The sequence below is a fragment of the Mercurialis annua genome, linkage group LG7 (genome assembly GCF_937616625.2).
Source record: "Mercurialis annua linkage group LG7, ddMerAnnu1.2, whole genome shotgun sequence".
Lineage (NCBI taxonomy): Eukaryota > Viridiplantae > Streptophyta > Magnoliopsida > Malpighiales > Euphorbiaceae > Mercurialis > Mercurialis annua.
The window spans coordinates 40,336,169-40,353,273 of NC_065576.1; the positions used below are offsets into that span (position 1 = coordinate 40,336,169).

At 30.9% G+C, this 17,105-nt stretch overlaps 2 protein-coding genes across 3 annotated transcripts; both read left to right on the forward strand.

Annotated features, from left to right (window-relative positions):
• Window positions 1-499: 499 nt before the first annotated feature.
• Window positions 500-2,891, forward strand: LOC126657760 (acid phosphatase 1). Its single transcript, XM_050352526.2, has 3 exons — window positions 500-1,001; window positions 1,940-2,149; window positions 2,552-2,891. Exons 1-3 carry the CDS (start codon window positions 607-609, stop codon window positions 2,724-2,726), a joined length of 780 nt encoding a protein of 259 aa, XP_050208483.1. The 5' UTR covers window positions 500-606; the 3' UTR covers window positions 2,727-2,891.
• Window positions 2,892-10,691: 7,800 nt separating this feature from the next.
• On the forward strand, window positions 10,692-16,500 carry LOC126655690 (protein PHOSPHATE STARVATION RESPONSE 1). 2 transcript variants are annotated; one of them, XM_050349940.2, is made up of 9 exons: window positions 10,694-10,986; window positions 12,370-12,469; window positions 12,680-13,086; window positions 13,170-13,380; window positions 13,507-13,583; window positions 13,701-13,740; window positions 14,496-14,553; window positions 15,261-15,330; window positions 15,812-16,500. In XM_050349940.2, the coding sequence occupies exons 2-9, from the start codon at window positions 12,382-12,384 to the stop codon at window positions 16,175-16,177; spliced, it is 1,317 nt and encodes a 438-aa protein (XP_050205897.1). In that variant the 5' UTR covers window positions 10,694-10,986; window positions 12,370-12,381; the 3' UTR covers window positions 16,178-16,500. The 2 variants fall into 2 exon arrangements, with proteins under 2 accessions (XP_050205896.1, XP_050205897.1); XM_050349939.2 differs by having other exon boundaries at window positions 10,692-10,986; window positions 12,370-13,086.
• The last annotated feature ends 605 nt before the right edge of the window (window positions 16,501-17,105 follow it).

A 17,105-nucleotide genomic window follows, 5' to 3' on the forward strand; every position in this document is an offset into this window, starting at 1 on the left:
TCATCGTAGCAGTAATCTATTATAAATTTTTAATAGAGAAAATAGAAAAAGCGCTATATAATGCTCTTTATCTTTAGGTTGCACCTGTTACAATATTCAGAATGGTAACAACATATTAGTAAGAAGAGTATTAATTATTATTAAGAGACTAGAAATCATCTTTTTACCTAGATTTGATTTCATATGGACTCTTTTCACAAAAAAGTTTGCTTAATCATGTGAGAATGGTCTAATAGAATATAATATATGATTGATTTGTTCAAATATATAATTACTTCTTTATTATCATCATCATCATCATCTTGTTTATTTAATTATTTAAAAGTAATAGAACAAATTTTAAATTCTGAGAAGCCAAAACAAATAGAACCATATGAGCTGTGAATCATAAAATGTCAATATATTAAATTCCAACTACTATTCAACAATTTCACACCACTAAGTATGAATGTCAAATGCAAGAACATGTCTAATATGCCCCACATCACATGTGAACAATTAATCATGCTCCTCCATCAACTCCTTAATAATTATCAAATCTAATCTCATAAAAACACAAAAAGAACATTGATCTCTCTCAAAACTCAGTGTTCTCTCTTTCAAAAGATGGCAAGAAATCCATTATTGATCATCTTGGCTTTAGCCAGCCTTTGCATAAGCCTAGTAGCAGCAGATTGGAACATTTTGAACCAAAATAGAAGAAGTGGGGTCAAATCGGTATCATCGAACAACTTGAAGGCTTATTGTGAAAGTTGGAGGATCAATGTTGAGCTAAACAACATTAGAGATTTCAAAGTGGTGCCTGAAGAATGTGTTAGTTACATAAAACATTATATGACTTCTTGTCAGTATGAAACTGACTCTCATAGAGCCATTGAAGAGGTTAGGCTTTATCTTAGCAGCTGCTGCCATTTGAAAGATGATGGTAAAGATGCTTGGATTTTTGATGTTGATGATACTCTTTTGTCTACTATTCCTTACTACAAGAAGCATGGTTTTGGGTAAGTCATCTTCATCTTTATTAGATCCGCTTTTACTTCATTTTAATGAGTAATTAAGTCACGTATTTGTCGTGTCACATAATTTGTACAAAAATAATGCATATCACATTTATCGAAAGATTTAAGATTTAGACATTTTATTAGTAGTTTTTTTTTTGAGAAATTATTAGTAGTTTATTATACGGATGACGCGTAATTATTATATAGGATGTGCTTTATGTTTTTAGTGAATAACCAAAGATCTACATATGGTGTGTCCAAGTAGGCCTAGTTCTCTACTTTTTAGATCAGATAATGTGATAGCTTTGTCATTCTCTCTTAGTAGGCCTATATTTTGAAACTTTACTCTTTAGAGAATTTTGTTTTAAACTGAAGATAGAAAAAGTTTGGGGTCATTGGTGATAGGTTTGGATAATTATCCTCTCAATTAAAAAAAATATATAAAAGGTCAAGTGTTTCAAAATAACATGAAAGGTTAAATATATCTAATCTAAACTTTTTAATAAAAGTGAATGGTGGAAATCCATTTCATTTAATATAAATCCTTTAGTCTAAACTAATATTTATTCATTATGAATGGTGCAGATTAGAGAAATTGATTTTCAATGTTCATTTAAATTTGAGAAGATTCTTATCTGTTAGATTCATGTCGTTATTTTAAAATTATCGGTAAAATTGAAAAGTACAAGAGCGAGTGTGATTAAATTTATTTTAAAAATTTATGGGCTAAATTATCAAAAGAAATCAAATTTAACCTATATATATGGATCTGTTTTATAAACTTAAGAACCGAAATGATTCTTTATTCATAAATGGGCTGCTTGGGTTGGGAGGATTATTATTATTATTATTATTATTATTATTATTATTATTATTAAAGCAAGGCTCATTGGTATATGTATGTATTTTGGAATTGAAAAATGGAAATGAAAATGCAGGGGAGAGAGGTTGAACAGAAGCTCATTGGAAGAATGGATGCAAGAGAGCAAGGCTCCAGCTCTTGAGAACAGTCTGAATATATTTCATGAAATCAAAGACAAAGGTATCAAAATATTTCTCATCTCCTCAAGGTCTGAACCCCTCAGATCTCCCACTGTTGATAACCTCATTGATGCTGGCTACCATGGCTGGTCTTCTCTCATCTTAAGGTACCTTTTTTCCCTTCAAATTATTTTCATCTAAATTTTTGCGTTAATTATTGATGATACACATTAATTTTATATGGACAAGTCTATAAGCACATTGGATACGACCAGGGTTAATGTAAAAAAAATCATGAATTTTATACGTTTTCTCATTTTAATCGCGCAGTTTAAATTTTCACATTTTCATGCACGAACTACCACTTTTTCTCAAATTCATGCACGGTGCTGAGGTGACATTCATTTATTGGGGTAAAATGACCTCCACCTCAACGAATTACACTAATGAAGCCGTGACATCTCAGCACCGTGCATAAATTTGAGAAAACGTGTAAAATTTGTGAATTTTTATGACATTAACCCTAGTTTATAATGTGTTTCATTTGATAAAATTGGGTGAAAACACAGGGGCAATGAAGATGATTTAATAAATGTGGAAGACTACAAATCAAAGGCAAGAAAAAGAATGGTGGAGGAAGGGTATCGCATATGGGGAATAATAGGAGACCAATGGAGCAGTCTTAAAGGTCTTCCTAATGCAAAAAGAACCTTCAAGTTGCCAAATTCCATTTACTATTCTTAATTATCCACTCACACTTGGCTTTGCCTTTGGCTTGTTTGTGTTTTCTTTATTTCTCCTTTGTTTTTGATTGATCAAATGTGTTTTTCTGCATACAAAATAAGTATGTTCAACATTTCTTGTGGCTTCTGTAATTTATAAAATGTTTTTACTTCTGTTTTTCTTTTATATTTGTTGCTTTGTTAGTTGTCCATAAATTCTAGTACTATTGTTTATTTGTTTTGCTTTGAAATTTAAGTAAATAATAAATATACCATAAAATATTTATTCCAAAAACTAATGAAATAACAACTAAAAGAGAGCATTGGTCGGTTTGATTTTAAATTTGTCAAAACCGACGGTGCCGGAGTATTTATAATTTGGGACCAAATCGTTTATAAAATAGCCATAAAAAGATATAAAAATTTACCAGCAGCAGAATCTAAATATGTTAATAGTTAGTGGTTAGTCGTTAAATTTTTCAAATTTTAAATGGGCCTAACTGAAACTTGAAACCGAGATCTCAGGAATGCATTTGGAGAGTCTTTATCATTTGGGCTAGGCCTCACTAGCTGCTTTTTAAGATTTCAAAACTCAATTAAATCCAATACATACAAATATGAATAAATTACATACTTAAACTATAATTATTATGTTAACAAAAGTTCCAACTCAGAAATGACTTAGTACAGAATTAATACAAATTACTAAATTAACTTGTATGCAAGAAAAAAAATACTTAAATTACATACAGTTTGTGTTCTGAATTTAGAATATAAGTTAATAATTTAATTTATATGTAAAAAGTTAATGTACTGGATACAAAAATAGATTCAGTTTCATGGCAGAACTCAAGCATTGCCAACCATCTAAAATATAGGCATTAGGCAACTATCAATAACAGCAAAATACATGATTAAAGTCCTAAAATTTTGAACAAGTCTCTCTTCTCTTCAGGTTTGATATCTTATATATATCTTACTATCTACTACTACTAAACAGTTTAAAAAAGGGTTAATTATATATAAAATCATGACTTTTGCACCAAGTTTCAAAAATAATATTACCTTTAAAATGTGTCAATTATAGACACCACTTTTTTTTTTCAATTTCATCATGGGCACATTTTTTGATGAAATTTTGCTGACTTGGACACCCGGTGGGTCTGCCATGTGTCATGCCACGTCAGCAAAAATGCTATTAAAAATCGCCGATGTTATTTTTGAAAAATAAATAAAAGGTGGTGTCTATAATTGACATGTTTCAAAGGTTATGTTATTTTTAAAATTTGGCGCAAATGTCATGATTTTATATGTAATTAACCCTTTTAAAAAATAAGGGTTCAGCTATAATTTTTTTTCTAATTAATATAAAGCAATCTGATTCGCATGGTTGCAATTAGCCTCATCATACAATTCAAAAAGCCTCATGTGCTAGTTAAGATGTAAGTATTATCATAGCCCAAAAAACAGAAATAGAAGAAAATAAGAAGTTCAAAATGAATGAGAAGCAGTAATAGCTAGTTTTAATAAAGTATTAAAACAAAACATAATTCAGAAACCAGATGATAAGTTTGAAATTGAATTGAATAACAACAACAATTATATGTTTCAATTAAATATTAAAATAAATTAAAATTCAAAAACTAAATGAGAAGTTTAAAAATTAAAATTGAATTAAAAAGTTGGGGCAATTGTATGTTTCAATGTAATATTAAAACAAATCAGAATTTAGTAACAATAAAAGAAGAAGTTTGAGAATCATGTTTTAATAAAGTCAAGTTGTAGAAGTCTTAATACATAATTAATTAAGGTATATAAGAGATTTAAGCTTCCACCTTTTTTCAGTATGCCACTGCCTCTCAAAGAGACTTTTTTTTTTTTTTTGAGAATATCTCTCAAAGAGACTTTAGAAGGAACATAATGGCAGTTTAAAAGGGACAAAAGAGAACTTAAAAAAAGACAGAATATGCACAAAAAATACAGATTAGCAACCAAACAGCTGCAAACTAGATACCTAAATATTTAATTTGATTTGATATAATTGGTTTGACTTGGCTGGTTTGGATTTTTTCTGTACAGCCCTAACTAAAGCAGATTTAGAAGAAATTGTAGAAATTGGAACACCAAAGATATCTCAAACCATCCTCGAAAGGATTAGAAAGCATCCAGAGTAGGACTGGCAATTCCTGTGATCGTGTCATCGTGTCATAAACGTGTCGTATACCCATTTATAAATAGCAGATTTTCTCCAATCCGAACACGACCCGTTTAACTAATCGTGTTAAAATGTCAAACCCTAACCCACACGTTTAATAAACGGATTAACACGTCTAGACCTGTTTAACCCGTTTAGTAAAACATGTCATAACAGATTACATATTTAACCTGTTTAACACGTTTATTAATAACCCATTTAACCCATTTAACACAATTTTTTAATTACATGAGTATAATCAAATAACAAACCTCTAAAATAACCATAAATCTTAATATAACAAATAACAATTAATAAATTATATGTATCATATGAGTAATATTTGGTCATATATAATTTAATTAATTAATAATATTAATATATAGATTTAAACGCGTCTTAGGCGGGTTAGGCGAGTTTAACCTGTTTAAGCCGCTAAACTCATATAAACTCAATCCGAACCCGCTTAACTTCGTGTCGTGTCGGGTTCACGGGTCGTGTGCGCAATTGCCAGCCCTAATCCAGAGTTAAACTTCCACCAATTTAATATATCAAAGGCATTATCATTCTCAACAAGGGCCTCACTCAAGTATATTTACAACTTATATTTTCTTGTAGTTTCTGCATGCTCCTTATTGTGCTAAACAAATTTTTCCTTCATCAATGAGGTATGTCTCCTAGCAAGAGAAGACACTGGCATGATTGACACTTGACTAGAAGCAAGTCCCTCTTAGGTTGACTAGAACTAAATTGAAAGCTTCCATGTGCGCCATTAAAATAGGTAGTTTTGTAATACTCCGTATCTTAGTGGCATGTGATTTTGGGCAAGTGACGTGAGTTTCGTCAAATTCCGATGTTATACTGGTGAAGTCCGACGTAATTGTCGTATTCGATATTTATCGGATTATGGATGAGGTTTGACATATGATCATATGTATGTGATTTGATATTTGAATTTGGTTTAAAAACCAATCTCATGCATTAGGATATAACAAAGTGAGTTTTAGGGGTTTGGTATAGTGCTCGATCGTTCGTTGTGAGTAAATGATCGCTTATAGAGAAAAATAAAAATTTTAGTGAGTTGCTCAAGCCTGTGCACGTTCGTGCACACCCTTTCACGTTCGTGCAGGGCACAATTAAAATAATAAAAAAAATAATTTTTTTTTTAAATTGAGGTACCAACGCTATTAATTTAGAAAATGGAGTCCTTTTTTGCAAATTTTTCTGAAAATCCTAACTTTTTTAAAAAAATTATGCACCTCTAGCCTTATTATTATTACTGTCAAATAAATACTTCCTCCGTTTCAAAACAATAATCAATTTTCCTTATTTTGTTGTCCCAAAACAATAGTCCATTTTCTTTGTAATCACAATTTAGAGTGTTTATTTTCCATATTGTCCTTATTTAAAGTGTATAATTTATTGCTATTAGCCTATAATCATAACATTTAATAAGGGTATGATAGAAAAAGTGAAGATAAATTTGTAAAAAATTAGAGCATTAATTGTATTTTTTAAACTATGTGAAAAGGAGAAAGTGAACTATTATTTTGAGATGGAGGGAGTACTTTTAACTGAACTTTATAATACTAGATATAAAATATAATTTTATTTATACTAAATTTTAGATATTACATATAATATTTTAATTATCTTTTAGAGGAATTTTTTTAGAGTAACTCTTTTGGTACATTATTATCTCTTTATTTTTTTTAACTTATTTACGTATGCCATATAATTTTTATTTACTTGAGGTATTTGTTTTAGAGTTTTAATTTTAGAAATACCTTCTTTTTTTACCCTTTTTTACATTTTATGTCTTTCTTGTATATTTTTTTTATTTTTTCTACTAGTGTTTATAAGGTTTTTTCTATGGTATTTTTATAGTATTTTTTGTGTATTTGTGGTGGGTGTATTTGTATGGTATTTTTAATGTAAATACACCGTAAAAATATCATAAAATATAAATCAATTCGTTGTGTACGAAATCAGTAGCAAAAACACCACAAAATATAAATCAATTCGTTGTGTACGAAATCAGTAATAAAAACACCACAAAACACCATAAAACATAAATCAATTATTTGGGTACGAAATAAGTAGTATCAAAACAAAAGCATGAACAAGAGAACAATTATACGAACAATAGAATAATATATAAATAATAGAACAATTATATTAACAAGAGATCAGTAGATCTATAATAATTTATGTACATAAAATCTAAAAAATCACAAAAAAATATAAAAACAACCGAGAAACTCAACATAAGAAAGTTGACGTTGAGAAAACCAGCGGAAGAAAAGCGGCGACGAGAAAGTCAGCAGAAAAAACGCGAGGACGAGAAAATCAGCGGAAGAAACATAACGACAAGAAATCCACTAAAAAAGACGACCACTAGAAGAAAGACGATGTCGAAAATTCCACTAGAAGAAAAATGAGGTCGAAAAACGGTATTTTTGATCTCAGATATAAAAAATAAGAGAAGAAAAAAAAGAGAAAAAGAGGCTGAAATTTTCATGTAAAAAAATGAGAGAAAATAGGTGTTAAGGAAGAAAGCTCTAATTAGTAAAAGTTATTTTTAATATTAAATTTTTAATTTAAATAGAGAGAAAAATTATAAAAACATGGTTTAAAAAGATGAAATTAAGTTTTAAAAGTAGAGTATTATATAGATACTTCTAAATAAATAAACGTACTAATATTTATTTGAATTTTATTATTTATTATATAAATAATATATTGACATAAATTTTATATATTTCAAAGATATATAATTAAATTTTATTTTTTAATAATCTGCTAACTCTAAAATAAGTTGAAGCATTTATTTATATATTTTTAAATATTTAAGTTAAATTTTAAAAAATTATAATCCAGACATTAAGATAATAATTTTGAGACTTAATTTTACAAAAAAAAGAATCATGGAATGAAGTGTACTACGTACAAGTTGACCTAATATTTTGTACTACCAAGCATATAAAAGAAAAAAAGAACTACTTTAACCACTCAAATAAATGGCGACACGTTTCACTAATGTCAAAGGAACCGTTCATAGTACATAGAATCTAAAAAAAGGAAATAATATTATCCCGAATTTCACTTGACATATTTATACTTTTTGGATTTCAATTATAACCCTCAAATTTCTTCGTTCTTTAAAAAACATAGGTCTAATGTCTTAAAAAACCCCGACCTTTTAGCCCATTTTTAATCATACCCTGACGTTAAATTTTTTTCAATTTTACCCTATTTTGCATTTTTGTGTTTCAATTGTACCCTGAAAAATTAAATTAACGTCTTTTGCGTTTGGAAATTTGTTTAAAACATTCTCCATGTCTCGCATATATTGATTGTATATTTTTAAAATTTATTTAAATTTAGTTAAATTAATTAAGAATTTAAATTAGTGTTAATTTGATTATGGTTTTTAGTTAGTTTTTAAAAATAAAGGACTTATTTGTACTTTTTTGAATAAAAAAGAATTTAATTTCATATTTAGACTTAATTAATTGAATGATTTCATCGTTTAAGTAAAAAAATTAACAAAAATTAAAATATTGGGGTACAATTGAAAACGGAAAATTTAAAAGTGGGTAAAATTGATAAATTTTCAACGTCGGGGTGGAATTAAAAAAAAGTTTAAATGTGAGGGATTTTTGAGTGATTAGGCCAAAAACATACGATATAACAGAACATCTATTTCAGTTAACGAATATAATATGTCAAGTGATATTTTTGCCATATAACTCTAACGTTACGTGATATAACTTAAAAAAAAGATACAAAAATAATTCTAATATTTATTTTGATTCTCACTTAATCACTTAATGTTTTTTGGATTTCAATTATAAATTTAATATTAATAAAAGGATTAATGTTATAAAAATTTACCAACTTTATACTCCCTCCGTTCCGTTTAAGAAGGGACAAATGAGTTTTACACAAATATTAATAAAATAAGACAATATTCTATTTTGTCATGTCTACCCCTATTAATTAGTATGGTTTCTCCTAATAATAGAATAAATGTATTGTAAATTGAGTTGCATTTAATGCATATTGAAATAACTAAAGGGATAAAAGTGGAAGTTCAATATAAATTGGCACAGAAAACCCGATATGGCCTTCTTAGATGGGACAAATAAAAATGGGATATGTCCCTTCTTAAACGGGACGGAGGGAGTACGTTTTTTCATTTTAATCATGTAGTTTAATTTTTCTCATTTTCATGCACGAACTACCATTTTTTCTCAAATTTATGCACGGTGCTGAGGTGTCACGACTTTATTGGTGTGATTCGCTGACGTGGAGGTCATTTTACACCAATGAATGAGTGCCACCTCAGCGCCATGCATGAATTTGAAAAAAAATGGTAGTTCGTGCATGAAATGAGAAAATTTAAATTGCGTGGTTAAAATGAAAAAACGTGTAAAGTTCGTGATTTTTTTTTACATTAACCCTTAATAAAATTTATATTTTAAACACAATAATTGACATAATTGATTTTTTCTATTAACAAATATCATGATAAGGCATCAATTTAAAATTTTATAACATGCAAAATTCTAATTTAATAAAAATTAGTAACACAAAAAAATTGAATGATAATTATAATTAAGTAAACATTTTTTTTAACAAAAAAATGAGTTCCCTTAAGTGGTGACATATGGATATTGGGCTGAACTCTGGAGTTATACGATATCTTAAGCTATTTTAGTTTCTAAAGAAGATGATAGAATTTTTTTTTGATTTTTGATTTAATTTTTTTCATACTTCTTTTTTTTGTTGAATCAAATTTTTGCACGCTTATAAGTCTTTAAATTGATGCCACGACAAATTTGTTAATGGAGACGTCATGCTAAAAATGTAAATTTTATTAACATTAAAGTCATAAATGAAATTAAAAAAAAGAGTAAATGGCTAAGTAAAAAGCAGAGAAAACATTATGGTCATTTTTATATTTGTTTTTTTGAAATTCATTGCTGCAGGAAGGCTTGTGGTACGAAAAGAATATATCAAATTAGTTAACAGAAATGAATGTTTATGTCTTGTTTTCTATTAATAGAAAAATATAAATGTTAAAATTGAAACCTGAAAAAATATAGAAAAAAGATGCAAAAATGATTCAAATATATAACCCGCGTATCATGTTGGCATCTCATGTATTTCGGATTTCAAAAATAGCCGTAATATCTTGAAAATGTATCTAAAATGACTTTTCCGTTAACATTTCTGTTTAATTCCATACACATTTTTTCTTAACTCCGTTCATTTTGTATTTCTTTTTGTATATTTTTTCACAATGTTAAGGTTATATTGAAAAGTCAAGTGACTAAAAAAGACTAAAATTTTTATGAAAATTTCACAAAAATTCAAATATTTATCAAATTTATACATGAGGGTCATTTTTGTATTTTTTTCAAAAATATAAAACATTAGGTCATTTTTATATCTTTTATTTTTTAAAAAATAGATAGAAATGGTTCCTCTCAATTTCAAATTCTTTATATTTTTTCTAAATTCATTTAAATGGATGATATATAAGTAAAATGGTAAAAAATTACTATTACATTTAAATAACATTTTAAAAAAAATGTATTACCGAGTCATACTCTGAGAATTCTAATTAATTCAGAAAAGCTTATGGCAGTGTCTAATTGGCCTTTTAACCAACTGAAAGAACAGAGAAGAAAACGTTAAGAATCACAAAACAAAACAAAAGTCCACGTGCAACCCATCATATTTTCCATCACTCACCAATCATAAACCTGGTCCACTCTCATACCACTCGCTCTTTATTCTCCACGCTCTTTTATGCGGCGCGTCGCTGTTCCTTATTATCGCTCTATGCAAGCATTGCCAAAAAGCAGACCAATCAAAAATAGAGACAGCGCAAATGCCCACTGCTTCTCACCGTGCACTTGTTTGCCTCGCCGGTGACAGAATTTAATTAATCACCCGCTTCTTTTTTTTTTTGCTATTCTCTCCCTCGAAATCATCCTTTTTTTAAAAAAAAATGGATTTTTAGGCTTTCTGATTTTTTTTGATTTTGATTTGGCGGTTGTTTCTATGAAGATTTGAGGTGAGATTTTTATGTACCCAATTGATGAATTTGTTTCAATTTTGCGTTTTTTATGTTAAATTTTGAGCTTTATTTTGTTTGTTGAAATTCCCATTTGGTCATAATTTATTTAATTCTTGGGGGGTGATTGAATTGTTTATTTACTTGGAATTCTTTTGCATGTTGAGATTGCATGGCTCCAATTCTTTGTGTGTGTGTTTTTTTTTTTGAGCTAACTTGATGTAATTCTATAAATTTTTTCTGGGTTTGAGGTATATTTGGAGTTTATATCGGTTTATGATGGTGAAAATTGATTATATTAGTGGACCATAGATATAGTTGCATTTAAGCTTTTAGAGCAATTTGGATTTTAGACATGGTTTCTATTGGGTGAAGTTTTATGGTTGAAGATCTAGAGTCCTTAATTCATGTTGGATCATTCTTCTCAACATCAACTTAGGTCTACTTTCAATTTCTTTACAACATCTACCTTATTTGAAGCTTTCCTGAGAAATGGAAATATTATAATTTAAGAATGCTGGCACTCAATATTTTTTTGGTGAGGAGGACTCACTCTTCCGAGCCAAAGCTCAGGATCACTGTCAATTTCCGGGATGTGGACTGCCTGCAAGCCCACATACCTGACAACCTGGGCTATAATGGCCAACAGCCCAGCCCCTACCACTCCATTTATGAGAAAGGGCATAGTCGGGATTTGAACTCGCGACCATGGTGTCGACATGGCTGAGGCTTAGACCACTAGGCCAAACCTGTGCGGACAGGCGCTAAGTATTTGATATTGGCATCTCGATGGTTTTTATCATTATGTTGATCCAGTTTTTGGCTGGTGTTTTTGAAATTGAAATGCACAGTATTGTGAATCTTGGCCTTGTATGTTTGTACAGCATTGCAATTAATGAATGTTTCATCCTGTTGAAGAAAAAGAGAAAATGATGGCACCATTAACTGGTGAAATCTTTCATGTGATGCTCTTTCTTGCCGTAGTTTTCTTATATTTGTTGGAGCATGTAAATGCTTAATTAGTTTACATATTTCATTCTAAGTGAAAGTGGTTTGGAATTTGGAGATAGACAGCCTTGATAATGTACACTTTAATGAGACATAGGATTTTGAACAGGGGTAATTATGGAGGAAATTGCAATTATGGAACAAGATATTTTTGTTATTAGTTTGGATTGGAATGTATTTTGGTATAGGTATTCAAAATTGAATCATAATGGAAGTCTGTAACTGCACCATCAATTTTAGATTGGGTATAGAAAGGCACATGCATAAAGGTCAAGAACATGATATGGTTGAAATGCAGTGTGCTCATAGATTTTGATTTGGTGAGATTTTAATTTTATCTGGTTCTGGTACTGATGTAGTTATTCGTCTTGACAGATTCCTAATCTCATGTTCTCTCCAGCGGCACAATATTGTGAACCATTGACAAGAAGTACAATAATGGAGGCACGCCCTGCTTTATCCATTCAGATGTCAGGTACGAAACAATTGGGTAACCATGGGGTGTCACCAGCACTATCCTCGTCTTTTCCAGTCCTTCCGACTTCTTTAGAGGGGACCTACCCCAAGTTATCAGACTCTCAACATGTTGCTATAGAAAAGGGTCTTATTACAAGGCCTCTTGCCCAGACAAATCAATTATCCTCAAACAGTGGAGTAGTTGGTCACTTATTTTCATCATCTGCAGGCTTCTCATCAGATCTTCAGTTCTCTCCTGTTTCACCACAGGAAAAACATTCTAGAAATAATCCTTTCATTTGTCAATCACCAAAAAGTGCGACAGCTTCGGCAATGCTGGAATGTCCACATTCAGGGCTACTTCAATCTACAGCATCAAGTCAGTATGATAAAGAAACCAGTGCTTCCTGGTGTCCGGAGTCATTACCGGGTTTTCTTGATCTTCCTTTGGAATCCCTTGTTCAAAATAATCAAATACAAAGTAACAGTTGCAGTGGTGCCATAGTATCTGAAGAATATAATAAACGAAATGATTGGCAGGAATGGGCGGACCAGCTAATCACTGATGATGATACTATGACATCTAATTGGAATGAGCTTCTTGCTGACAACAGCGTTCCAAACATAGAACCAAAGGTCGGAATTTTCTCATGGCATACCACAATTAAAGTTTTTTTTTGTGCTCTTAGTTGTTTGCTGCTCTCATCTTGTTGATTCAGATGGCGTACCAGGTGGTAAAACTAGCTTCAAATATTCCAACAAATCAGCCCCAAGCTATTCAGCAGCTTCCTGCCCCATCTGTCGACATTCGTCCTGTTCTTAACCCCACTTCCTCGGTAAATAATGCCCCATCAAAGCCACGCATGCGTTGGACACCAGAAATTCATGAAGCCTTCGTGGAATCTGTCAATCGTCTTGGTGGTAGTGAACGTATGCCACTATCCTGCCTCTGTATTCATTTTTTTTTTTGGACTTGTGCTTCTCCACATTGTTAGTCGTTACCAAAATGTTTTAAGGCCTGCTCCAATTTATTTTCTTTCCCTGTTTAATGTACAGGCGCTACTCCAAAAGGTGTGCTGAAGCTCATGAAAGTTGAAGGCTTGACTATCTATCATGTTAAAAGCCACTTGCAGGTATGTGCATTTTAACTCTTTCAATGTGAAGCTAGTGGTCTGTATGAACATAATTTTTTATGTGTATTTAATCTTCTTTTGCCCCCTTAATCAGACGCTTTGCTTGTTAAATTTCAGAAATACAGGACAGCTAGATACCGACCAGACTCATCAGAGGGTATGTTGCAAGTAGTAAGGACATAGTTAGCATTTTTCAATTAATATGTTTTATTAGTCCCAGCCTCGTTATTTTCAATGATTCTAAACCTGGGCACCTATATCTCTCTCGAGACATGCAGTGGGAGTGACATGGTGCCACATTGTGCCTGCGTTATCACATATGGGAATGGGGCAATAGTTGAACCATGCAAATCATTATGTATTTTAATTACATGTTTCCCTGTTCAAATGGTGTTTTCAGTCCCACCTTAATTCAAATCAACAATTCTAGGCAATTTGCATGATAAATGTGATCGGGATGGTGGTGCCACTGCTATATTGTGCTCATATTCTTTTCTTTTGTTCTTTTATTAAATGGTTTGATAATGCATACTGCTATCGACATTTTCGTGCCAATCTTGCTGTCCTGGCAGTCCCTATTCTAATTGCGTCTATTTGTTTCAAAGCTAAACTGTTTAAACTGAAGGTTAAAATACACGTTCTCTTCTTTTGCATAGATATTGAGTTGCTAGAAGTTGGGTTGTGAAATCATGCAATTTTGTGATGTGAAATGCATTTTTCGACAGCATTGTTAGTGAATTTAATTTTTCGCTTAATGCTCCCTTATGAAATTGCTGACTATTGCTGCTCTATGATCTGAACTTCCTAAAACCTACTTCAGTTATTTGCCTATAGAAATTTTATTTTCAGCTGTAGATTTATTGACTTGTTCACACATCTAGGTCTTTAATGAATATTCTATTTCACTTGCAGGATCCTCAGAGAAAAAACTGACTCCCTTTGAAGATTTATCCTCGCTTGACTTGAAAACGTAAGACATTCAATCATTAAGTCCTTTGTATTTTAAGCGGTTGATTTTCATATATTATATGACTTGGTAGCATTAGTCAAGTCCTAGTTGTTTGTACTAGGTTAACATCATAGGAAAAACATGGGAATTTTGACAACTAACAATTTCTGGATAAGCCTCCTATAGCTTAATTTTTTATTTCTACTTTATTTGAGATTTCGGTTTAGAGTTGAGATAGGGACGCTATTTATTAATTACATATATTACTAACAGTTTAGATTCTATTTGAGATATAGATGATTACTGACTATGTGAAATATGGGGATTTGGTTGATCCAGTGTAATAGAAAATTATGTCCGCTATTGCTCACAATTTTGAGAAGGTCTGTAAAAGTTGCAGTGGTTATCTTGTTTGCATTTGTCTGTTTTGCGGTGGGAATAGGCCGTCGTTCATTGAACGATAATAGGTTGCTTATATAAAAGTCAGGTCGGTTTAGTTTAGCAAATCAGTAATTTCCAGGAAGAGTCTACTATCTGCAGAAGTGAAACTACAGATGAAGTTGATTGCTATACCATTTTAATATTAATGAAAATGGCCCAGACAGATCAAAATTGGGATGTCAATGTGCTAAGATTAGAAGCTAGCAATGCCTTTTCATGGATTAATTTGGTGTTTCACGTCATATTATCACGTGAAATGTTTACTCTCTATTTATTGCTTGAAACAGGGGTATAGAGATTACGGAAGCTCTGCGATTACAGATGGAAGTTCAGAAAAGGCTGCATGAACAACTTGAGGTATAAAAATTACTTTGGAAATGACTTGTGGTGTTTTGAGTTTACTCTTTGAGAATCACGTTCAAGGTCTTCTATAGCAGCCTTATCTTTATACATTTGCTGCTAAAAATGATACTGTAAAGATTATGTCACAATGATGTTTGGTCTAATTTTTAATGTGATAATCAAAAAGGAGTTTTTAGATCAGCCTGAGCTGCAGAGTTTGAATAAATTTATATTACTTGTTATATTAGAAGTTCAAGTAAGTTATTCTGGAAATCTAATAATTAATGGTCTTCATAAAATTTAACTTAGAAAAGGGAGTAAAATATGTGATTTGGACATCTGTAGGATTAGTTATTTTATTTACATTTTAACATTAAAGTTGAATAAGTTTTAAATATTAGAATGAGATTGTCGACTGCATTAGAATTTTCTGATAAATGTATTAAATGTGGAAGAAATTAAGTTTTGGAATTCACCACTCATTTTGTTTTTGCAGATTCAACGGAATTTACAGTTGCGTATAGAAGAACAAGGAAGGTACCTTCAAATGATGTTTGAGAAGCAATGCAAGTCGGGTCCCGACATGATGAAGGCATCATCATCCGCTTCGGAAAACCCGTCTACTCTAACTTGCGACTCAGTTAAGGATTCCCCCGCTAAAAGTAAAATGGATGCCTCCCAAGCGGATCATAAAAGCAAGACAAATGCTGAAGCAGTTATTACCAAGTCTATATCGGAAAAAAGACCACATGATCCCAGTGAGAAGCAAAAGTCACCTCAATTTGAATCTTCGGAGAATCCTGAGCCAGAAAACGGCGAGTCAAATTTGCAATCTGCTAAGCGTGCAAGAATAGATGTCTAAAACATAGCCATTACAATACCGACAAAATGATAGATTCGAGGAAGACTTGGAATCTTGAGTAGGAGGGGGGAACCTAGTTGACTTGAACATAATCTATAGAGCAGCAGAAGTTTGAGATCCTTCGGCTTCTGGTTTAAACTGTCCTTACATGAAACTTGCATGTCTGCACTTTCTTTTAACACTATTTAGTTGATAAATGAGGTTGATGAGAAAAGTTTTGATGATGATAATCTGAAATTTCCTGATGTGTATTTATTTTCTGAAGTGAGATCAGAAAACTTATTGTATAATGGGGTGAATGAGTTTGCTCATTTCCATGGCAAGTTTGCGTCTGCCAATGTTGAGTGATGAAAATGCATGGTCCTGTTTTTTTTTTCTTCGTACGAGTTTGGTTGAAGAAACCATTTCAAACCAAGTTAATTATCTTCTATGTTAATGGTAACTTCTAGAATCATGGGTTTAATTTATAAAATCTAATATTTTTGGAAAAAAATTAGTATAATTTTAGTATTTTTCATTTTGGTGCTTCCTGTTTTCCATTTCTAGTCACATAGATTGTTTTAAAGGGACTATAAACATGATCTACCAATTAACCTTTTATAAAAAAAACCTTCAAAATTTTAGTTTGGTTTGATTAGGAAAATAAAATAAAATTGTAATTTGATTCGGTTACAATTTCTAACCAACTAATTGCGATAGTAACAAATTTCTTTCTCACTTGTCTCACGCTCTTAATTTTTTTTTTTCAATTATTAAAAAAAAATATCTGGCTGAATCAAACCAACCAACTGTCCGGTCGAACTGATCCTAAAAATTGAAATTTTTAGCTATCCTAATTGAACCTGCCTTTAAACTAGTTAGAATATAAAACCATATTCAAAAATTATTATTATATATAATTTATTCAAACGGTTGAACCGGTCAAACC

Bases quoted from the DNA above. Each gene is read 5' to 3' on its own strand.
- LOC126657760 (XM_050352526.2), top strand. From the start codon at position 607: ATGGCAAGAAATCCATTATTGATCATCTTGGCTTTAGCCAGCCTTTGC. The intron at 1,002-1,939 runs GTAAGTCATCTT...ATGAAAATGCAG, and splicing joins TACAAGAAGCATGGTTTTGG to GGGAGAGAGGTTGAACAGAA. The intron at 2,150-2,551 runs GTACCTTTTTTC...GTGAAAACACAG, and splicing joins TGGTCTTCTCTCATCTTAAG to GGGCAATGAAGATGATTTAA.
- LOC126655690 (XM_050349939.2), top strand. From the start codon at position 12,382: ATGTTCTCTCCAGCGGCACAATATTGTGAACCATTGACAAGAAGTACA. The intron at 13,584-13,700 runs GTATGTGCATTT...GTTAAATTTCAG, and splicing joins ATGTTAAAAGCCACTTGCAG to AAATACAGGACAGCTAGATA. The intron at 13,741-14,495 runs GTATGTTGCAAG...TTTCACTTGCAG, and splicing joins CCGACCAGACTCATCAGAGG to GATCCTCAGAGAAAAAACTG.